This window comes from Grammomys surdaster, unplaced genomic scaffold (assembly GCF_004785775.1).
Source record: "Grammomys surdaster isolate TR1022 unplaced genomic scaffold, NIH_TR_1.0 126133, whole genome shotgun sequence".
NCBI lineage: Eukaryota > Metazoa > Chordata > Mammalia > Rodentia > Muridae > Grammomys > Grammomys surdaster.
Window position 1 is genome coordinate 439,867 of NW_021620941.1, and position 21,159 is coordinate 461,025.

General features: G+C 47.7%; 1 protein-coding gene across 1 annotated transcript in view; it reads left to right on the plus strand.

Annotated features, from left to right (window-relative positions):
* Mvb12b (multivesicular body subunit 12B) overlaps positions 1-21,159 on the plus strand; it is a 149,057-nt gene that overhangs the window by 30,326 nt on the left and 97,572 nt on the right. Inside the window, exons 3-4 of the mRNA XM_028756971.1 lie at positions 10,516-10,623; positions 15,938-16,034. Coding sequence (XP_028612804.1) covers positions 10,516-10,623; positions 15,938-16,034 — 205 coding nt within the window. The remainder of the gene's footprint in view (positions 1-10,515; positions 10,624-15,937; positions 16,035-21,159) is intronic.

Consider the following 21,159-nt stretch of genomic DNA (forward strand, 5'->3'; position numbering starts at 1 on the left):
CATTGACTTTCCCTTCTGGTCCCCATTTCCCTGTCTACAATGTCTGTGTAACTTTGAGACTTGGGAAGGACAGGCCAGGACGCAGGCTTAGAGGAGCCAGCCTGCTGACATCAAGTGGGCAGCCACTCTGCTCTGTTCCTCCGTGATAAGGACTGTCTTCCCAGAGTCCCACGGCTCGACTCTCACCCTTCCCTCCTGAGCTGACTGGCAAGTCTCCCCATCCACAGCCCCCAGTCAGCCACACCCTGCCCCATCCCATCCAGAACAGGGCCCTGGCTGTATGATTTTAGCTTCAGAGCAAATTTATTACTCACCTTTCTAGAATAACTCCAGCACGCAGCACTGGGTAGATGTTTACCAAGCACATGGGATTCCCTGGCCTGTAAGAGTGCCTCCACTCTGCCCCCTTGAACTCTGTGTAGCTCCTCCACAGTGCACTGCCACTGGTGTCTCTGTGGCCTCACACTCATACCCCGCCCCTTTCCCTGTGCAGTTATGTCCAGTGTCTGTGCATCTGGCCCCTGACGGTGGAGGAGCTGTCATCCACGCCACTCCATCCCAGCACCAGTGCAGCCTGGGTACACACTGGCTCCACTAGACTCGTGAAGCTGCTTACTGAATTAGCTGGCTCTTTCCCGTTCTGCCTTTCTGTGTCTGGGATATTGGATGCCAGCATCTAGCTAAGTTATGTGTGTGTTAAACATGAATTGAAATGCAATTACAGCTGGCAATGTGGTTTGAGAGGCAAGTAATAGAGTAAATAAGAAGAGTGACTCAGTCAGCCGCCAGTTCATCTCCTTGGCGCTCTTACTTGCTGTCATCAGGGGTGACTCATGAGTTCAGCTTCTCTTAACTCCTCTCGCTTACCTTTTGCTGCCTTCTCTTGTTCAGTCTCTTCAGAGCCTCTTTATTTCAGAGCCTCTAAGAAGCTCAGGCCACTCCTGCTTGTCCAAGCAGAGAGCTGGGCAGAGAGGAGCACGCACAGGGGAGTAGGGGAGGAGCTATGCCAGTACACAGACCAGACTCCTTTCCAAGCCTGAGGAGGGATATGCAGACTGACCCTAGCATCACTAGACATCGGGCTCTTTATCAGGGGTGTGGCCTCCTGTTCATCTTAGGCACTTGATTTTCATAGCCTTTTGGTTGTATTCAGAACTGTGTCCAATGGCTGGACCTCTCTAGAGTAGGTTGGTTTGACTTGATTGATGACAGAGCCACCTCCTTGTCCTGTAGAAGGCACCCCGATGTCTATGGGTTTTTAGGCTCAGTGAGCCACTCATGTGCCTTATGAATGTAGACTTTACACACCAACCTTAAGTTCCTTCTCAGCAACCATCCTCCTGGGCTCAAAGTGGGCTTCCACAAAGCTCTGGAAGGGACTGGATGCATACATAATTAGCAATGATGTATTCAGGGCCACCTTGTGAAGACCCCAGGTGGGGTTCTGGGAATCAATTAGTGAGCGAGTTGGGATAGTTCCTTCCTGGGTAGAACTTGTATTTCCAGGCAGAAGGATACAGGAGTGGAGAACTGACAAAGCTTAGCCCTTCCACTCTTTTCCGTCCCAGGTCATTCCCCTAGGCGTGTCCTCTCCTGACTGGAGTCTCACCAGTAAGTCCCTCTGCCAGTCTCTCCCTTTTTAAAAAAATATAAATTCATTATTACTTTTTAAAAACTTTTTTATATTTATTTATCGTATATTGTGTGTTTGTCTGCATGGATATATGTGTACCGTGTGTGTTCCTGGTACCCTTGTAGGTCAAAAGAGCACACTAGAGGGGCTGGAGAGGTGGCTCAGCAGTTAAGAGCACTGACTGCTCTTCCAGAGGCCATGGGTTCAATTCCCAGCAACCACATGGTGGTTCACAACCATCTGTAATGGGATCCAGTGCCCTCTTCTAGTGTCTGAAGAGAGTGACAGCCTACCCATATACACATAAATAAGTAAGTTAATCTTTAAAAAATAATAATTAAATTTTAAAAGCTGGGTATGACAGTTATGTGTTAGGGAAGCAGAGACAGGCATATCCTGAGGCTCATTCTTCATCCAAGCTGACCTACGTGGATAGTTCCAGGACAATGAGAGACCCTGTTTCAAAAATAAAAATGGGGGAGCACCTGAGGGATGACAGCTGAGCTTGTCATCTGGCCTGTCATGGGCTCACACATGAGCACACTTATTTATTTTAGAGGAATAAAATAAATCAGAACCCTTGTACACGTGTCTACGTCTTTAATAATCCCTTCTGTTAAAGCAAAAATCTCTTATCTTCTGCTGAGTTTTCAAGTTTTGCTTGATGTAGCTTTTTTGTTCTGTGGTGGCCACAGTAGTATCTTTATGCTGTTGATTGAATAGTCTTTGCCTCCACCTTTAGGGCCCCCGGATGCTCCAGAACCAAGAGGAATGGTTCTCCTTTGCATGCTCACCAGCTATGGGGAAGTCTTTAGGCCACGCGACTAGTTTCCACAGCTCTGTGGAGGATTGGGGTCCAGGCCTGCCCTGGCCATCTGGATGTGGTAAAAGCTAGGCACTTCTGGGCCAGGCCCTTTCTCTCTGGCAGCCCCTCCTCTCCTGAGTCCTAGTTGCTGACTTCTATGTAATTGCTTTTCCCTGCCAGGAAGTGCTTCCTCAGGGCCACAAACACTGCTCCACCTCCAGGGTTTCCGCTGGGATTACGGCTCTGCTTCTTTCTATCCTGCCCAGCCCAAGAGGCTACTATAGCTGACACTTAAGCGCTCAGTGAGGAACACTGCCTTGTGTGTCCCCTGCCATGCCAAGCACCAGTCTCGCCATTGTCCATGTTCCATTTTTTAAATTCTGCCATTTGGCAAATATCTGAGTGCATATTACTAAGTCTTTTGGCTAGATGCTTGGGAAAGTGTCCACTGGGTAAAATAGGATCCTTGATTTGAGGGCCAGAGATGGTGAGTGTGTGCCCTGCGCCAGGTCTCCTGCTAAGTGCTTTATTGACAGTTTGTGTGCTGTGGTTTATCCCTTTGGGGTTTACTGTTCAGTTCATTTTAGAATATACACAGAGCTGCCCAAAAGTTTCCAATATCTAATCGTACATCTTCGTTCCTAGCTCCCCTAGGTTCCCTCCCTCCCCTCCCTCTGACTACGACCACCTCCTTCCTTTCTATCCCTAAGGATTGTCTCTCTGGCACATGGTGGGAGAGCAGAACCATAGTGTGTGATTTGTGACTGTCTTGTTTTACTTGGCATAATGTTTCTATGGCATGTTGGGACTTCATTGCCTTTCCGTGGTCCAGTAATATTCCACTGTGGACAGCTTCATGATGTCCATTCGTCAGTGGACATTTATGTTGTTTCCACTGTTCAGCGACTTACCTCATGAGCATATCTCGTGTGCATGTGTTCAGTTCTCTTGAGTATGTACTCAGAGGAGGAACTGCTGAGTCCTGTGGTGATACCATGAGGAACCACCCTACCATTTCCACAGTGAGCGTGCCAGGTTACAGTGCCAGCAGGGTTCCATTTTGTCCATGTCCGTGCAATGGTTGCTATTGTCTGTCTGTCTGTCTGTTACAGTTTTGTAACAGGTCTTATGGGGAATCTCATAGTAGATAAGTACTTTTTTTGTGTTTTGTTCAGTCCTTTCAAACAATCCTATGGGGCCTACTCATTAATATTTTCACATTTTGATGAGGTGGAATGAGTCAGTATGACTTTGGGAAATGTCTGTGAGCAGCAGAGTCAGGACTTGAACTCAGCTCCAACTCACTCCAAAAATCCCGGTTCTGCCTGCTGGATTCACAGAGACTGTGTGATGGGGAGGTGGGGGGGTGGGGTGGTCCTCCAGCCACAGCCCAGACAACAGGATCATTCTATCATGGAGCTGTGTTAGGGGCTGGGAGGGACCAAGGTAGAAAAGACATGTCTGAGAAAAGAACAAAGGGGAGCAGGCAGGCAGGGCATGAAGGATGGGAGGGCTGAGGTGTCCCGTGCCTTATGGGAGAGAAATCTGCCCTGAGGCTGGCAGAAACTCCAGTCTCCAGGACAGAGCCAGGCATTCATTTCTGAGAGATGTTAGACATTTCAGCAGAAGGTATGTGGTATCTGACCTAAGTTCTCCATGCAGAAACCAAAGTAATGAATGGACAGAAAAGCAGCCGGGAGTCCATGATGCTAGCCAGGGGCACAGACTGCACTTGATTTCACCTGGGCCATGCTCCCTGCCTTCTGGGCAGCTCAGCCTTGTCTGATAGAGGGTGTGAGGCTTCTGCAGGCCAACCTGAGCCAAGCTGCCATGTCTGAAGCCTTTGAACTTCACAGCATCAGCCAGAAGTTGCCCCTGGAATGTCTGAAGAATTTCCTGCCCCCCTCCACCTCCCACTGCCCTGTCTGCCAAACTCACCTTTGAGTTGTGGGTAGGCTTTCCTGAAACCGCAGGTGTGAACTGGGTCCCCTGGAGACTGTTTCTCCTCAGGCCAGCCCTCTGTATCCTAGATGTTTTTCTCAAGTTTTAGTCCAGCAGATTTTCAGTTTCTTACCCCATCCAGTAGAGCTTACAATTGTTGTTTTTCCATAAAAGCTGTAAGTGTTCATTGACCAAAAAAAGTGGCATACACTAGCAAAGCAATGGTTTAAAATGTTCTGTCTGTTGTTATGTATTTATTCGCATGAATTTGTGTGGTGTGGGTGTGTGGGTATGTGTGGATGTGTGTATGTACATGTATGCTCTGCTGCCCTCCTTGATCGCTCTCCCTCTTATGTATTGAAGCAGGGGTTCTCATTGAATCAGGGGCTTGCAGTTTTAGCCTATGTCTAGTCAGCTTGCTGTGGGATTCCCCTACCTCATCTCCTGTGCACTGAGCTGGACCAGCAACAGGCTGGGTTCCACATCCATGTGGCTTTTATGTGGGTTCTGATGAGCCATACTCCAGTTCTCATGATTGCCCTGCTGGGGCTCCTTCTGACTGAGCCATTCTAGGTCACCACCCCCAGCCTTGTGTATCTCTTTATATCCCGTCTCAGCTGTTAGAGCCAAACAATGCTTTGTGTTTTAGTCTCTAGGTCCTTTTCTGTCCACAGCTGTTAAAACACAAAACTGGATCCCGTGAGCCATCATTCCTAGACTGTCCTGTAAGAAACTTCTTACTCCTGGTTGTCTTTATGAACAGAGCCCTAATGAAGACGCAGACTGGTCCCCTCTCACCTGGCTTCTCCATCTTCTGCAGGAGCGGCTCCCTCCCTCTCTCCCTGCTGATGTCCAGGTCACTTTCTTCCCATCCAGAAGCCAGGCTGAGCTGCTGCTGCAGAACACACCTTCCCACCCCCTCCAAGTTGCTGTCAGTTATCCTTTAAAAACTTAATGTAAGGCATTGTATTAACTCATGTTCATATATGTGTTGATCACATCTTCCCCTGTGATGAATGTGCCTCATGTGGTCTGTGAGACCCTTCTCCTTCAGCACTCTGCCCTCTGCAGCATAGCCTTAGAAGCCAGGAATCCTCAGTGAAGGGACAATGAACAACTGACCATGTTCCCAGAGTCTGCCTGCAAGCAGAACTCCTAGCTCATGGGACATGTGTGTGTTCTCAAGCTTTGATACCAAAGTCCCTCTCTCCCTCTCCTCCCCCTCTCTAAGTTCCTTCCTTCCTTCTTTCCTTCCTTCCTTCCTTTATTTGTGTGTGTGTGTGTGTGTGTGTGTGTGTTTAGGTCAGAGGACAACTTGCAGGAGTCAGCCCTCTACCAAGTGGGTCTCAAGGATCAAATGTGGGTTGTCAGATTTGGCAGCAAGTGTCTCTACCTGCAGAGGCAACTCACTAGGTGATGGGCTTCCTCTTGTCACATAGCAGTGATGGGTGTGTCTGTTCTTAGGGCCTCTTTGCATTGATTGTACCAGCCTCTGCTTTAAATGTTAGTATCAGTTTGTCAGAGCCCCTTTGAGATCAATAACTAGCTAAGGTCAGGCCAGGGGTTGCTCACCCTTTGTGTGACTCTGCCCTATTGATGGTTGATGTGTGTAGCCTGCCTACGGACTAGCGTGTTTGTCTTTTTCTATAGCCTTGTGAAAGCTCTCTGCACATATTCTCTCATGTGCTTTTTGATAAGCTATTTTTCCTCTAACACATCCTGGGCATAGCCCCACAGGCACATGTTATCTTGTGAACATACTGTATTTGTGCAGCCAACACTCTCTGTGCCTTGGTTTCCTTATCTGTAACTCAGACAGCAGTTATATCTCCTCAGAGCTTTGTTGTGTGGCCCATGTGTTACTTACACTGATGATATAAGGAGAATAAATAATGTGTGGTGAGAGAAACTGAGGGAAAAGGACATCCAGGCCTCAGATGGACCAATGTGCTTTCCCTCCCTAGGGTATAGTTCAGAATCAGTGAGCTCCATCTTTCCTTTGTCTCCCTGGCCTGGCATTCACCTCTCTCTGGGCTTCTGAAGAGCCTGAGGACACCCTGGGTCACACCTGGACGTAGAGATCTTTTCCAGTGTCCCTCTTGATTCATGAAAATTTGTCTTGCTGTGTCTTGATCTGTTTTCAGCTGCTATAATATTCTGCTATAGCATCCACAGACTGGATGTTTATAAACAATGGAACTTATTTGGCTCTGGGGTCTTGAGGCTGGGAAGCCTAAGATGGAGGATCCATGTCCCATATGAAGGCTTTTTTGTGGTGGGTTAATGTAGCAGATTTCATAGATGATGGAAGTGCAGAGGAAATGTATGAGGTGAATGCTTCCTACCACACCAACCTACCCATAGTAATGTCACGAGTCCCTCTACAAGGGCAGAGCCCATGGCCTAGGCACCTCTTAGGCCCCACCTCTTCAGCCTCACAGCACAGCCTCACGCACTCAGTCTGGGCTCTGGAGGAAACACTGAACCACAGTATAGTTTCACACCTCTGCCATCAAAGCAAAGCCCTCAGTACTGCCCTGCCTCCAAATGTGCCTCAAGTGTCCCTGTATCTGCAGCCTTCAACACCTGGTTTATGCTCCCAGCTTCCCCTCAGCACAGCGATAGCTGGGCTGTCTTTAGTGTGACTCTCTCTGTCTGCTTGGGTCCTTCTTTATTCCAGATAAGCCTGCCTGTGGCTTGTCAAATGTCCTGAAGGCATTTTCCCAGCAGGGGCTCTAGGGGTCTGGGTTTGGCCCTGAAGCTGAGCACACCGGCTGGAGTGAGTTTGCTGCTGTGTTCAGGTTTAGTAATCTAAACTGGTGTGGGGATGGGGGCTCCCATGTCATTAGATTGTCAGGGCCTTTCAGTGAGCAGCTGTAGGTGGCTTGCTTAGACTAGTGCCTGGCAAACAATGCACTGTCAGCAGGCTACTGCCTTGTGTCTAGCCCTAGCCAGGGGGAAAGCATCCCACTTGGCTTTGGTCCTTCATATCTAGGCATATCTGCTAGCTGCAGGTAGCTGGGACACTGTTCAAAGGGCTGCTTGAAGCTCTCTGTTAAATCGCTTATTTTCTGTGACTGCCACAAGGCAATTCATGAGCTCAGTCAATGAAGGAAATGGGAGGCTAGGCCTATGAGGTCCCCTCTCAGGGCTTCCCTGGGTTCTGCAGGTCCAACACTGGGCACTCAGATGTGGATGCTGGCAATGGAAAAAGCTGGAATCAGCAGCATGTGCCACCAGACATAATCACCAATTGGGAAATGGGTTGATACCGTCTAGCAAGGCATGAGATCATGTGCCACTAGAAGGGCCCGTGACTCTTGCACCACAGCTGTGGTCATTTCTCCAGTTCTCTGACTTCATCAAATTAGAGTGTGCCTTTATTTTAACAAACCAACATATGCATGCACAGTTCTGTGGTGGCACAGCCTTTAAATCCCAGCGTTCAGGAGGCAGAGGTAGGCAGATCTCTGTGAATTTGAACTCACCGTGGCCTACATAGTGAGTTTCAGGCCAGCCAGGGCTACAGAGAGACCCTATCTTAAGGAGTAAAAGCTTCTGACTCACACCTAGCACTCAGGAAGCTGAGGCAGGAGGATCATCAAGAGTTTAAAGTCAAGACAGGAAGAGGAACTCTGAGAGGAGGAGCAGCATTTGAGATGTAAACAAATAAGTTTAAAGTCAGCCTGAGCTACAAAGTGAGGCCCTACCTCAAAACAAAACAAAACCCGAAAAATACAAAGTAATGCAAATCCTGAAAGCTTGACAAAGGTTATGAGAGAAGATGTCCTCTGGACTTCCCAGTGGCCATTGCTCTGCCAGGCAGAGCTGGTTTGGTTTGGTTTGGTTTGGTTTGGTTTGGTTTGGTTTGGTTTGGTTTGGTTTGGTTTTCTCTCAGCTACTGTATCTCCGTAGTTTGATGACATGGTTTCTTTCTTGAGTTGCCTGTTTCATATGTTTCATGTTCTTGTCCCTCTTGTAAGGCAGTGTCACAGATCTCTGATGAGTCTCTACACAGCAGTCACATCTTGTGACAGAGCAGACACTGGGTACAACTGAAGGAACTAGTGCCCTCTGGGCACCTGCTGACTCCAAGCCTGGGCTCTCAGGACAAGTCAGCCTTCTTCAGAGCTAGAACATCCGCAGCCCAGGGAAGTGGCCTCAGTATTAGGCAACATGTGCCTTGCAGAGTGGTGGGCTGGGAAGGGAGGGTAGGTGAGCCTCCTGCTTAGCTTGCTGAATTTAATCCTGGGAGCAAAGTTGCTTAGGGAGGCTGCACGAGGCACGACTTCTTACAGCTCTGGCTGAATGGTTGCCTGGCTCACCCATTCCTTTAGTGAGCATCCATTGAGCCTCTTTGTTTCAGGCACAGTGCTTGGCACAGACTGGCACTTTCTGGTCCTGGTAGATGGTAGGGGAAGAGTCATGCTTGAAAGTGCAGATTGAGTACCGGAGATGATGCAGGAATCTTAGGACCAGCGATCACAAGTAAGTGCTGTGAGACAGGTTGGGACTTGTGAGTGATGGTGTGACATTGTGTTAAGTGCCTGGCTCCACATCAACCTGAGCATCCTCACATTTAATCTAGAAGCAGAGTCCCCTTTGCAGATGCTCACCAGCAAGTGCCTTGCATCTGTAGCATCTCCTGTGACCCCTGGGGAAGGCAGCATGCCTACTTTACATAGGGCATGGTTTCACTGAAGCTGCTAGGTTTTAGGTTCAGATCTGCCTCTGAGTTCCATGCTGTCTGCTTCCTGTAAGGGTCCTGGTCCTCTTCCCTGTGCCCACAGATTATTAGCTCATCTGACTTGGGAGAGACATTCAAGTTAACCTGTAGCTTTGTAAGAATGGGTTGAGAAGTGCCTGCCTAGTGCAGTGGTGACTGTGGCCCAGGCCACTGCCTAACTGTTGCTTCTCTGGAGCCTCTCTCACACGGCTTTCAGGATACTCTTGCTGTAATGACCATTCTTTTCTTTACCCTCAGATTTGCTAAATGACAGTTATTCAGTCTGAGAAATAAGTGTTTTCTCTTGTTGGCTGGCCTTTGGCTTTTCTGCGGTGGCTTCCAGGGTGGCAGCGGAGGTGGGTCTGGGGATGTAGTAAGAACTCCTGCATGTGTGTTAGAGGCTGTTGACCACTTACCGTGCCTGCATGGGAATAGAGCCACTTTCAGCTGTCCACCATGATGGCCAGTAGCTCATCAACTCAAGGGCCACCCCATTCATACTTGAGAAGCCCAGTCGTGGCTCCAAGCGAAGGTGGGCTGCCTGAAGCCCATTCCACGTCAGTACCCACATGTGAAGCTGCTCCCTGGGTCTCCTGGCCTCTCTGTTGTGATGTTGGGCAGTTGGGTGAGGTAGGAAGGGAGTTTTAGGGTCCTCTTTCTAGTCTCCTTCTCAACTCTGTGTACCCTTCTCAACCCTGGCTGTCATGCTAATACCACCAGCCCAGTGAGGCAAATAAAGGTTCACTTTACTCAGGACTGTGCCCTGAAGGAGGATTGAGAGTCTTCCTAGTGAGTCTTCCTAGTGAGACCAGAAACGGAATCAACTGAGTCTAGTTTATTTTCTTATTATGATATAGTTTCTGACCTTGAATTCCACTTTGGGAACTTGTATCAAGAAGATGTAGTGTAGTGCCAGTTTCTTGACCTACACCCCAGCCTCCAACACCACCCCTGACTGAAGCTCCCTCTGGCTTGCTCCTGTGGGCAGGAGGTCACATCATCCCCACCACGGGGGGTGCCCCTTGCAGGTTCATTTCAACCCCATGGGGCTTTCTTCTGTGCCCTGTGTCCACCCCCATGTAAATAGCAACAAACAGCCTAATGTGCTGACTGTCCACTCCCTTCGCAGTCCATTGCAACAAAAGCTACTCTTCGCTCATTAGAACCATTTCTGTCAGGGTGTCTTTAATCAATGGCTTCCCTGGGGATAGTATTTTTAGAAGTTGTATTTTTCACAGTCTCCCCTTTTCCCTTTTGGAAACGTTCTTCCCAGTGCCGAGTGTGGCGCACTAATGAGATGCCAGGAGAGTTGGGGCCGGTGCTAATTGGAACAGGTAGAGTAGCTGCGTGCTCACACTCTGGTTCCATCTCGTCTTACCTGTGACCCTCTTCTCCGTCTCTCTGCTGCAGGTTGCGCAGACGGCAGATGGTGTGGATGCTGACCTCTGGAAGGACGGCTTATTCAAGTCCAAGGTTACCAGATACCTGTGTTTCACAAGATCATTTTCTAAAGAAAATGTGAGTCTGGCAGTGGTTCCCGTTTGCTGAGTGCGCAGGACTGATTTACATTTCTGGTTGGGGCTTCCTCTCTTTTTCGTGTGTGGTTTATGTTCATTGTTGAATTAATTTATCTGTGGTTTCAGTGAACAGGGTAGACTCAGCAGCCACCACTGTGTTTCATTTATTAATGACATTATTAACCACATCCGTAAGTGCACAGTGAATTCCATTAAGATGCATTCTCCAAAGGACACCAGGAAGTTTCCCTCGCTGCACTCTCTGTGACAACTCCCAGGGCACTAGGGATGGGAAAGTCTGCCCAGGCCGCTGGGATGGATAGCGTCTGGCAAAGGGTAGACCAGCTTGGTGGAGGGTCTATGACACTCACTGCCCCTTGGCAGTCCCCAGACATGACATGGCCTTGTTTCTAAGGAGCCTCTGTGTGACATGGGCATCTCATCATTACAGAGAGGTAGTTCCCTATGTACAATTCTTTTATACTGGTTTTTAGTATTGAGCACATGAACTAGGGAACTTTAAAGCTATCTCCGAAAGCTTTCCTAGGGAGGCCAACCTGTGACTGTATATCATTTCTTCCCGAGATGGCCACTCATGCTCACTCACCACCATAACCCTCTGTGGGAAGTGATAAGTTATCTCTTCTAATTGAGATACTTATTTTTGGAAACATTTTCACCAATTTCTAAGTGTAGTTATAATGGTAATATAGATTTTAATTAAAAATTAAAAGACACAATATAAAACATGCCAAATAGAAAAATGAAAGGAAAGAAGCCTTCTTTATTACAGCCTCCCTGTCCCTCACAGCCTCCCAGTCAGTCATAGCCTCCCATCCCTCACAGCCTCTTTCTCTTTCACAACCCATCTCTTCATCATGCCTGGGACCCCACTGCAGGTCCAGATTTATCCCCTCGGCAGTTCTGCGTGTGGACTGTAATATGATCACACAGCACCTGTTGTTGCTCATTGATAACCCTTTGTTCAGAGTGTTGTTCCTAGTGTGTTCAGGATGAGGAACAACGCTGTCCCGTTAAGTTCCCTCTAATTATAAGAGCAATGCATCTGCTGCTTGTAATGTGTAGAGTTTATGACTAAATGGGAAATCTTCTACCATCAGCCTTTGAATGCATTTCCAGTAGCAGGATGGTGACAGCTGAGCCAGAACAGGCACCTGCACAGGGCTTGTGGTGTGTCTGCACAGATCCTTCAGGTTCACTGCAGCCTGGGGGACTCCACAGAACAGGGTGAGGTATCTTCACCTTATATGTGCTGAGCACCCTTGTGCACCAACACCCTCAGGCCCTCTGTCCCAGGAGTCTCCCCAAATGCCTTTGGAAAGCCACTTCTGCTTTTCCTTCCTGTTGTCTCTGCTCTGTCTGCTGACCTCGGCTTCCCGTGGAGGTCCAGTGAGTCCACTCCTACTGTCAGGAGGAGGTCCTGAGGACTTAGTCAAACACCTTGTCCAAGTTACTTTTTTGTTGTTATGATAAAACACCATGACCAGGGCAACTTACTGAAGGATGGATATATTTTGGTGTATGGTCCAAGAGGGATAAAAATCTATTATGGCAGGGAGGTATGGCTGCATGTGGCCAACATGGTGGTAAGAGCAGGACCCTGAGAGCTTCCATCCCCGAAGCAGAACGAGAGCTAAAAGTGCTCAAAGTCCGCCCAGTGATGAACCTCCTCCAGCAAGGCTGCCCCTCTCAGCCTCCTCTAACAGCCCCACAAGCTGGAGACCAAGTGCTCACATCTCAAAAGCACCACAGTCCTGGGCAGTGTTGCTGGCCTCCTAGGCTAACCATGGTCCCTTGGGTCACTTACAGTGGGACCTGCTACATTTACTTCTGAATCTGTGAGCTATTGTTCTTCTAGGCTCCAGGAGTTTGTGAAGCCCTGGGACCTGGGGCAGCAAGTCTGTTGTGGTTCAGGGAAGACACTGGACTCATTGGTTTGGAGTGGATTAAAGAGAGTACAGTCCTCAGCTTAAGGGCAATGGTAGAGCACTTGATTAGTGTACACGGGGCCCTGGATTCACCCCAGGAACTGCCAGAAAACATGTTGCTCCCCATCAGTAGCTGGGTTCTGAGTGTGATAAGGCTGCCAGGAGGGCAGCAAGAGAAGCCCCTGCCCTCAGCTGAAGCCTAGGTGCATGAGTGTGTTCAGTGCTGGGGGAGACACGTTACCAATTCCATCTTCAGCACCAAAAGAGGAATGGATGTGTCCTCTGAGACATCCAGATGACAAATCAGGGGAAAGAATTGCTTTGGGATCAAATTTTGGGGAATGACAGAGCCCACTTGCCAGCCCTTAACTGAGGCAGGAGTTAGGCACATCCTCACCGGTGGCGTCTGCCTGTCTGTCCTGGTCTATAGTCAAACAGAGGCTTGGCAGATCACCATTTTATAACCATCTGGGAGGGTGTGGGATCTCCAGAGCAGGCCAAGTCTTAATTAGGTGACTTGAGACTCCCAACATAGGAGTTTGGGGAGCTTCCTTTGAATCCTAAATTCCTTCCCTCCAATCAGGCCATTAATATAGGAACCTGGCTTTGGAGTGACACCGCTTTCTGGGGAAGGAGTGAGATGAATTGCACTGTTCATGCCCCACACTTTCTGTGTTACCTGCAGTAATAATGTGCATAGATTAGGTGGGGGATGTTGAACAGAAGGATTTATGAACATTTGAATATTAAGTTGGTTATCTGTGGCTACCTTAAATGCAAAGTTGTCAAAAATAATTACAGTATACTAGCAAATGCTGGCTACCAGAGACAATATAAATACCCTGAGTCAGTGTATGTCGGGCTCCTGGTATGAATCATTTGCCCAGCAAGGATTGGGAATGCGTTCTTCATATTTATGAGGAGGAAATGAAAGAAAGCACAAGTGGGGGAGGGGAACCAGGAAAATTAATGGTGTCATAGGCCTATGATATATAAAAAAGGCAGAGGTAGGGGGACCCTGCAGAGTGGCAGCCCCATGGAAGAGGGCCACACCCTCGGGCTGCAGGAAGCTTCAACAGGGCAGCCTCCCATTTTGTATGCATGGAAGGGTTTCCCAACATTTGTAAAGTGGCCACACCACCAATGCTCCGGTTTTAGGATTAAGGCAGTTTTTCAAGAGCGTGGAGAGTGTGGTGGCTAAGTGCTTGCAGTTGACTCCTGTGGAATCCAGCGTATCAAACCGAAGACGGTCAAGCACGATACTGATGAATGCCCATCCATCTGTGGGGCAGTGGAGGATGCACGCCCAGTTGTAAATTTCTCAATGCAGGGAGCAGTGATGACAAGGAAGAGCCTGGGGGAAGGGAACACGGGACAGTCAATTAGACCAGGCTGCTCCGGAGGCAGCTGGTGCTTCCATGGTTCCCTGCTGGGCCCAGCCTTCACGTAGAGTTGGGAGGGCCCACTCCCCACATGCTGTACCGCAGTGCATACTGTCTTCCTGAGCCCTGGCCACCTGAACACTGTTGGCAAGCACAGGGACGCTAAGAGAGAAAGACAGATGTCTGATGGTAGAGTCATGGGTGTGCTGGTCACAGGCTGCACCTGCCACTCTGACTTCCAAATTTCAACTCGAGGCATATTTTACTTATGGGCCATAATAACAAATAATAAACTTTGAGAATTTTGGTGACATTGTTTCCAGTTGCCATTTGAGAAAGTCTGATTCAGTTTCTGATTGCTACCACCCCACCCTGTTGAAAAGTTTGTCATAAACGTTAATGTATTTAGCCAATAATTATTGAATCCCTACTGTGTGCCAAAGACTATGCTAACCTGGGTGAACAGAAGGAGTAAACATCATTTTAGTTCCTATTTAGTGGTGGCACCCAGGACCCATAGTGTACAGTTTCTTACAGACATCTTTCAAGGTGGTGGGTAGATGGATGCTTCATGAGGCGTGTCTTAGCCACTTTCTACTGCTGGAAGAGACACCATAGTCAACACAGCTCTTAGAAAGGAGAGCATTTATCTGCAGGCTTCCTTATCTGAAGTCCATTGTCGTCATGGCAGGGAGCACGGCAGCACACATGGTGCTGTGTCAGTAGCTGTATCCTGATCCCCAACTGAGAGAGAGAGAGATTAGGCCTAGCAAGGGCTTTTGGAACTTCAAAGGCCACCCTTAGTGACACACTTTCTCCAACAAGGCCACACCTCCTAATCCTTTTCAAATAGTGCCGCTACCTGATTATTAAGCATTCAAATATGTGACCCAGTGGAGGCCATTCTAACTCACATCACCACAGTGTCCAGTTATAAATTGATAGGAAGTTAAAGAGAGAGTGTCTGGCTTCATTCAGAAAGCAAATATTCCCTGTGTGGATTTCAGATGCTTGTGTTGTAAAGGTGGAAGTAGAGCCAGGGTTCCCCAAGCCCACAAAAGAGTTGGTCCATCTCTAAGCAACAGGGGAACACTGGCCTGAGAGGTTCCTGGGAGGGCAGAGCCTGGGCTGACCCCTTAGATGTTAGTCCAGGACTGCAGACAAGGGAAATAAGCATGTATTCAAGCTGGGTTTGGGGGGACACAGTGCTTCTGCAAAGTGGACACACACAGCTCATCGCTGGAATCCTAACAGGAGAGATTTGGGCTGGGAACCCATTATTCTTGCCTTAACTGGCTCTGACGAGGCTGAGATGACTCTAAAGACATGAATGGAATTTCCACAGCAGCCCTCATGTTTAAGATGTAGGGCAGATTTCTTAAGAGCTGTTTGTAGCGTGAAGTGAAGGCTGCAAAGGCCGGCGTGTTTGCAAAGAATTCTCTCTTGCAATTATAGAATGGTGTGCCACCAACCATCTTCAAAAGATGCCTTTATGGAAACTATGCACTGCGGACCCCTCTGCCAGCTAAATAGGAGCTCTTATGAGCTCCCCTAGCGAGTTATCTCAGAAGGCGTGGGATACAGAGGTGGCCAGGCTGCCATTCAGTTAGTTTATGATTCTTGGGATTTTGGAAAATGTATCTTGTAACTAAAAACTGTCAGTCTGTGACTAGCAACTCCTTCTGTGTGTGATCAGACCTCGTTCAGTTTAGATGCAGCTCCTCTCTTGACCCTGAGAGGTGGTGGGGTTCGGGGACATTCGCACACCTGCCCTCTGCTGAATGGCTTTGAGATTCCACAGATGAAATCTCCTTTCTGAGGTGCACTGGAGTCCCTGGTAAATGCCGCTACCATCCTCTCCAGTTAACCTGCTGTGGTAAGGCTACAGCAGCCATTGTGTTAAATATGCTTCCTGAAGGCAGGACTGCAAGCTGACTGAGGCGAGTTCCAGTTCACAGTCTGTGTCTTTTCTTTTCCTCCCAAGAGTCATTTGGGGAACGTGCTGGTGGACATGAAGCTCATCGACGTCAAGGACACATTGCCTGTGGGCTTCATCCCCATCCAAGAGACGGTGGATACACGTGAGTCAGCACTTAGCATGCCTTGGGATTGCCTTGGGAGCAGCCTCCTCTCCATCCTCTGCATGCGTTTCTCTCTGGAAATATGTGAGGGGGTTTCCTGTAGATGGTGAAGGAAGCCTGCCTGCCGTTCGTGATATCCACCTTGGTTCTCGGTGTGTCTGAAGAGTGTGTGGGCCTTTGCCTGCAAGTGAGCAGAGTCTTAGATTGACGCCTCCTCACTCAAGGACAGAGCAGTGAGTCTAGGGACCGTTGGTTTGCTCTCAGCTGGTGCTGAAGCCAAGCTTAGCACAAGACCCTGAAGCGAAAGGGAAGAAAAGCAGAGATCAGAAGATGCCCTGGGGCTGCAAGAAACAACTCTGTGCCTCGTCTGGGGCTCACAGAGTGAACAAGAGGCAGAACCCAGAAAGACTTCAAGTTAGAGCGTGCAAGACCTAAATTGGAGCCAGATGTGATGGCTTATGTCTGTAATCACAACACTAGGGGGACGAGGGCAGGAAAACCAGGATTTAAGGTCATCCTTCACTACATAGACGTTCTGAGGCTAGCCTGAGCTACATGAGACCCTGTCTAGTTAAAAAACAAAACAAAACAACAACAGCAACAACAAGTAAAACAAAACAAAACAAAACTCCCCAAGATTTAAATTAGACTAGATGTTCCAACCACTGAGCAACATAGCAGTGAGCTAAGCCTCAGGGAACTGTGGAAAGTGGAGAGGCTGCCTTAGGATCCTAAGGTGCTATGGGCTCTGGTCCTGGAGTGCTAATTGTAATAGCAGGCTGGTAAGATAGTGTCAGGAAGCCTGTGTATCTGAGCTGCTTTATTTGGGTGTACATGAACTTGCTTTATTTGTAATTACTGTAGCCAGTCTTTGCTACTTTGTGGGTTCTTCTTTTCCTCACCTTTATCCTGGTCCCCCAATTTCACTCTGTCACTAGATGAGAGAGAAAGAAGGATAGAGGAGACAGACAGACAGACAGACAGACAGACACACACACACACACACACAGAGAGAGAGAGAGAGAGAGAGAGAGAGAGAGAGAGAGAGAGAGAGAGAGCACTACATCTAATTTCTTTTATTTCTTCTTTGACCATGGCTACTAACAAACCACAACCAATCTCCATAAAGGACCAACAGCCACCAACCCTGCCTCTAGGGGCCCTAGCATTTATGTACTATCTGAAAAGTTCCCAGAATTCCAAATATCATACAGTCATAGAAAGCATCTTCAGCCAGCAAAACCACACCTCTCCTACAGCACAAGGCAAATTATAATTCAGATTTCTACACTTAGGATTAAAACTAAAACACATTCTTATAATATTTCTGTTTTTTTTAAGAACCCAAAACTACCAAATTTTCACTACAATTACTCATGAGCCCACTCCACAGCAGTAAAACAGGGAATAAGAAAACAGAGATCCTTATCTGTGAGATTCTTTTATGGAATTCTGCACCCTGTTCTTTGTCGTTATTTGTATTATGTGTGTGTGTGATTTTTTTTTTCAAATTTTCATGGTGTGAACATTTCTGAACCAGCACTTGCTTGCCATTTTCACACTGAGCAGCTTCTGTGTCTCCTTGGCCGCCCCCAAAGGCACTTATTTCAGCAAAGCAGTGGCCCCTCACTGGCTGATTCAGTTGCTTACCGGGCTGTGTCCTAGCAAAATGTCATGGTGCTGGTTGGCTTTAACTGTCTCTTTGACATCACCTAGAATCACCTTAGAAGGGAGTCTCAGCTGAAGGATTACCTGGCCTCTGGGTATATTTGGGTGGCAGGGGGTTGTTATGATTATTAACTGACTGAGCCCACTGTGGCTGGCACCTTCCCTGAGCAGGAAGTCCTGGGCTGCGTGAGGCGCAGGTGAATGTGAACTCCGAGGAAACATTTGTTTCTCTGCTCTTGACTGTGGATGGGACATGACTAGATGTTTGAGTTCCTGCCTCAGTTTCCCCTCAGTGGTAGACTCTAACCTGGAATTATAAGCCAATAAACCCACTCTTCCTCAGGTTGCCTTTGGACAGGGTGTTTTATCCTAGCAACGAATACTAGGGCATTGATATCTGCTGTGTTTCGTGTAAGGCCTCATGTTAAGTGCTGTAGCCTCATGATCTCACTTTACCTTTAGGAGACCTCAGTAGAGATGGGTGTTAGGCCTATTTTAATATGAGAAAAATAAGGTACGGTGACTACATCTTAGCCAAAAGCAAGAACACACCCATACACACATACATACACATGCCTGCACACACACACATGTACATACATACCCACAGACACATATGCATACAAATGAAAATGTATATGTGCATAAATACACATGGAAACATACATTCTTACATGCATGCATGTACACATATATGCATGCACATGATCATGTGCATATATACACACATGCATACAGATACATATACACAGACATACATACACATACATACACATGCATGCACACATACAACATACTTATGTGTGCACATGCATATGCATGTACAAACACACATGTACTAAGGACATTGCACATCTAGATTTTATGTATCTATGTAGCAGGATTTGTTTTAATGATTTAAGATACAATTCAAATACCACGTAATTCACCCATTTACAGTACACAACCCAGGGTGCCTGCCACCGTGGTCCTTCTGTCACCACATGGAGACATTGCTTCCTAGCCCTCACCTCCCTGCCCACACTAGCTGGTGCTCTCTGCATAGTTCTGCCTGTTTCTGGTAATTCCTACACATAGTCATGTCAAGCTGGGGGAAGGACCCAGTGGATAAAGTGCTCAGTGTACCAGCAAGAGGACCTGAGTCTGGATCCCAAGAGGTAAGCCAAGGGACGGAAGGGCCCTGTCTACCTTTGAATCCTCTGTGGGACCAACCTGGACTCTAGTTTCTGTGCCCTAGTAGTCAGTCTGGCTCTGCTGCTTATGCTTGTAGAACCCCAAGCAGCTCCCCTGCCTTGGTTTACCCATTTATCAGATGAGAAGGATGCTCCCTGCCGGAGCACCCTGGTCCCTTTCAGGTTTTCCTGTGCCTCTGATACTTCTCTTGTTCCTTGAGGACAAGATGGCAGGACTGCTCCATCTCCAGATCAACCCAGGGTCCATCACACACAGGGACTTACCGGCTGAGTGAGTTCTATCAGGATAAGCTTTATTGCCAGGCTGGTATCTCACTGTCTTAAGGTCGCTTCGTTTGCTCAGACCTGCCAGTACTGCTGCTCTGCTTCTTATTTTGTTTTACTATTTAAATTGTATTTAATTTACAGTTTGCTACTTATTAGCAAGCCAGTGCACTTTTGTGAATGTTTGCTTGCTAGCTTGGCCTCTTCTTAGGTGAGGTCTCTGCTTACAAATTAAAATTGTCTTGTTGATTTGCATTCAACCCTGGTCTGTTTTCTCCCTAAGGATTTCAAAGTTTTAAATATCTCTTTGATGTTCCTTTTTAACAGCTAACTGATGTGCAATGTCTTTTGTATGGATATACGGCATAGCCACAAGGGATTTCCTATTCTGATTTTTCTGTTTGTTGAGCTCATACAGTCAGGAGACCCTGTTGTGGGCCTGTACTCTGCTGCAAGGGGCCTGGTGGCTCTGACTGGGAAACCAGTCCCCGTGTTTGCACCAGTTGCTGTCCACTGGGTCCTGCGATCTGCATCACGTGTGTAAGCACCTCTGGTCAAGGACCATTTCTCAAAGACTTCCCAGAGGACCAAGAGCCTCATGGTCAGCCCAGCGTCTCCTGAGAGTACTTAAAGCCTTGATTTCATGAAGTCAGCCAAAAAGATGAGACTCCTGTAATTAATTTAAAATATAGCCTGCTGCAGTCCATACAGCACTTACACACTGGAAGACTGTTTGTTTTAGTAAAGTGTTGTGTACTCTCCCTGTGTTCATTAGCATGACTGAACACATTTCTATTGACTATGTATAATATGTTTACTTAAAATGAGGCCTGCTTAAGCATGTGTAATGAATGAGTGGATCCGGTCTTTACCGGGCTGGCTGCAGATGGAGGCATGGAGCCAAACTGTGCCAAAGGCAGGCACAATACCTGCCCTGCGTTTTACCTCATAGGAGGTCTCTAGTGCGTCTCTTTTAGGGTCTGAACTTGGGAGCTGATGATGGTAGGTTGCTTCTGCATCCCTGTCTTCCAGGATGCCATCTCTGCCTCAAGGATGATGTTTGCCATGTGGATTAGAGACATTTTTACAGCTTGAAGACACCATGTGGCCCTCTGCTTTCACTTCTGGGAAAGAACTCATGGGATTTGGGCATTTCAGCATGGCCTTTTAAAAAGACAGCCCCCTTTTTCTAAACCCTAGCAAGGACTCAACAGTACTCTGATTCTACAGGCCCACAGGACCACCCTTCTGTCTGCCTGCCTGCCTGCAGCAAGACTTTCTGGCTTCTCTTTATTGAGCACTTACCATGTGCCCAGAACTAGCCAAGAAACCATATTATCACATGACATCTACTGAACTGCTCTGGAGTGGGCTTCTACTGAACAGGTCTCTTGTACAGGTGGCAAAGCTGAGGCCCAGAGGGTATAAGTGACTTCTGAGGGGCCAGTGCCAGCACTGGCAGAGCTAGGACTCCAACACAGATCCAACAGATGGAGCCAGGTGAGGCAGCACATGCCTGCAATTCCAGTATTGTTAGGCTGAAACAGGAGGATGACAAGTTTGAGGCTGATCTAGGCTACATAATGAGACCCTGCCTCAAACAAAACCTACTACAGACAACGGAATGATAAGAGTGGAAGAAATAGCCTCCCCAGAGAAGGGCCCCTCCAATTGGTTATCCAGTGCCGAGTGGTGGCCCTGAAATTGTGTACACACAAGAAACATTATACAGACTGAACAGGTTGCATCTATATATTTAGGAATGTATACATAACAATGATTAAAGAAAAAGAGGTCAGGGGCCATGAATTTAAGAGAGAGTGGGAGGCGGTATTATTATGGGAAGGGTATAGGGAGGAAAGAACAGGGAAATTATATAATTAGATTTTAATTTTAAAAATGGTTAAAAAAATTTAAAAACCACAAATCCAACTGAAAGATTTATGGGAAAAGTTCAGAACCACAGATGAGCCAATGGGCACTGTCACCAGTTACTGGAG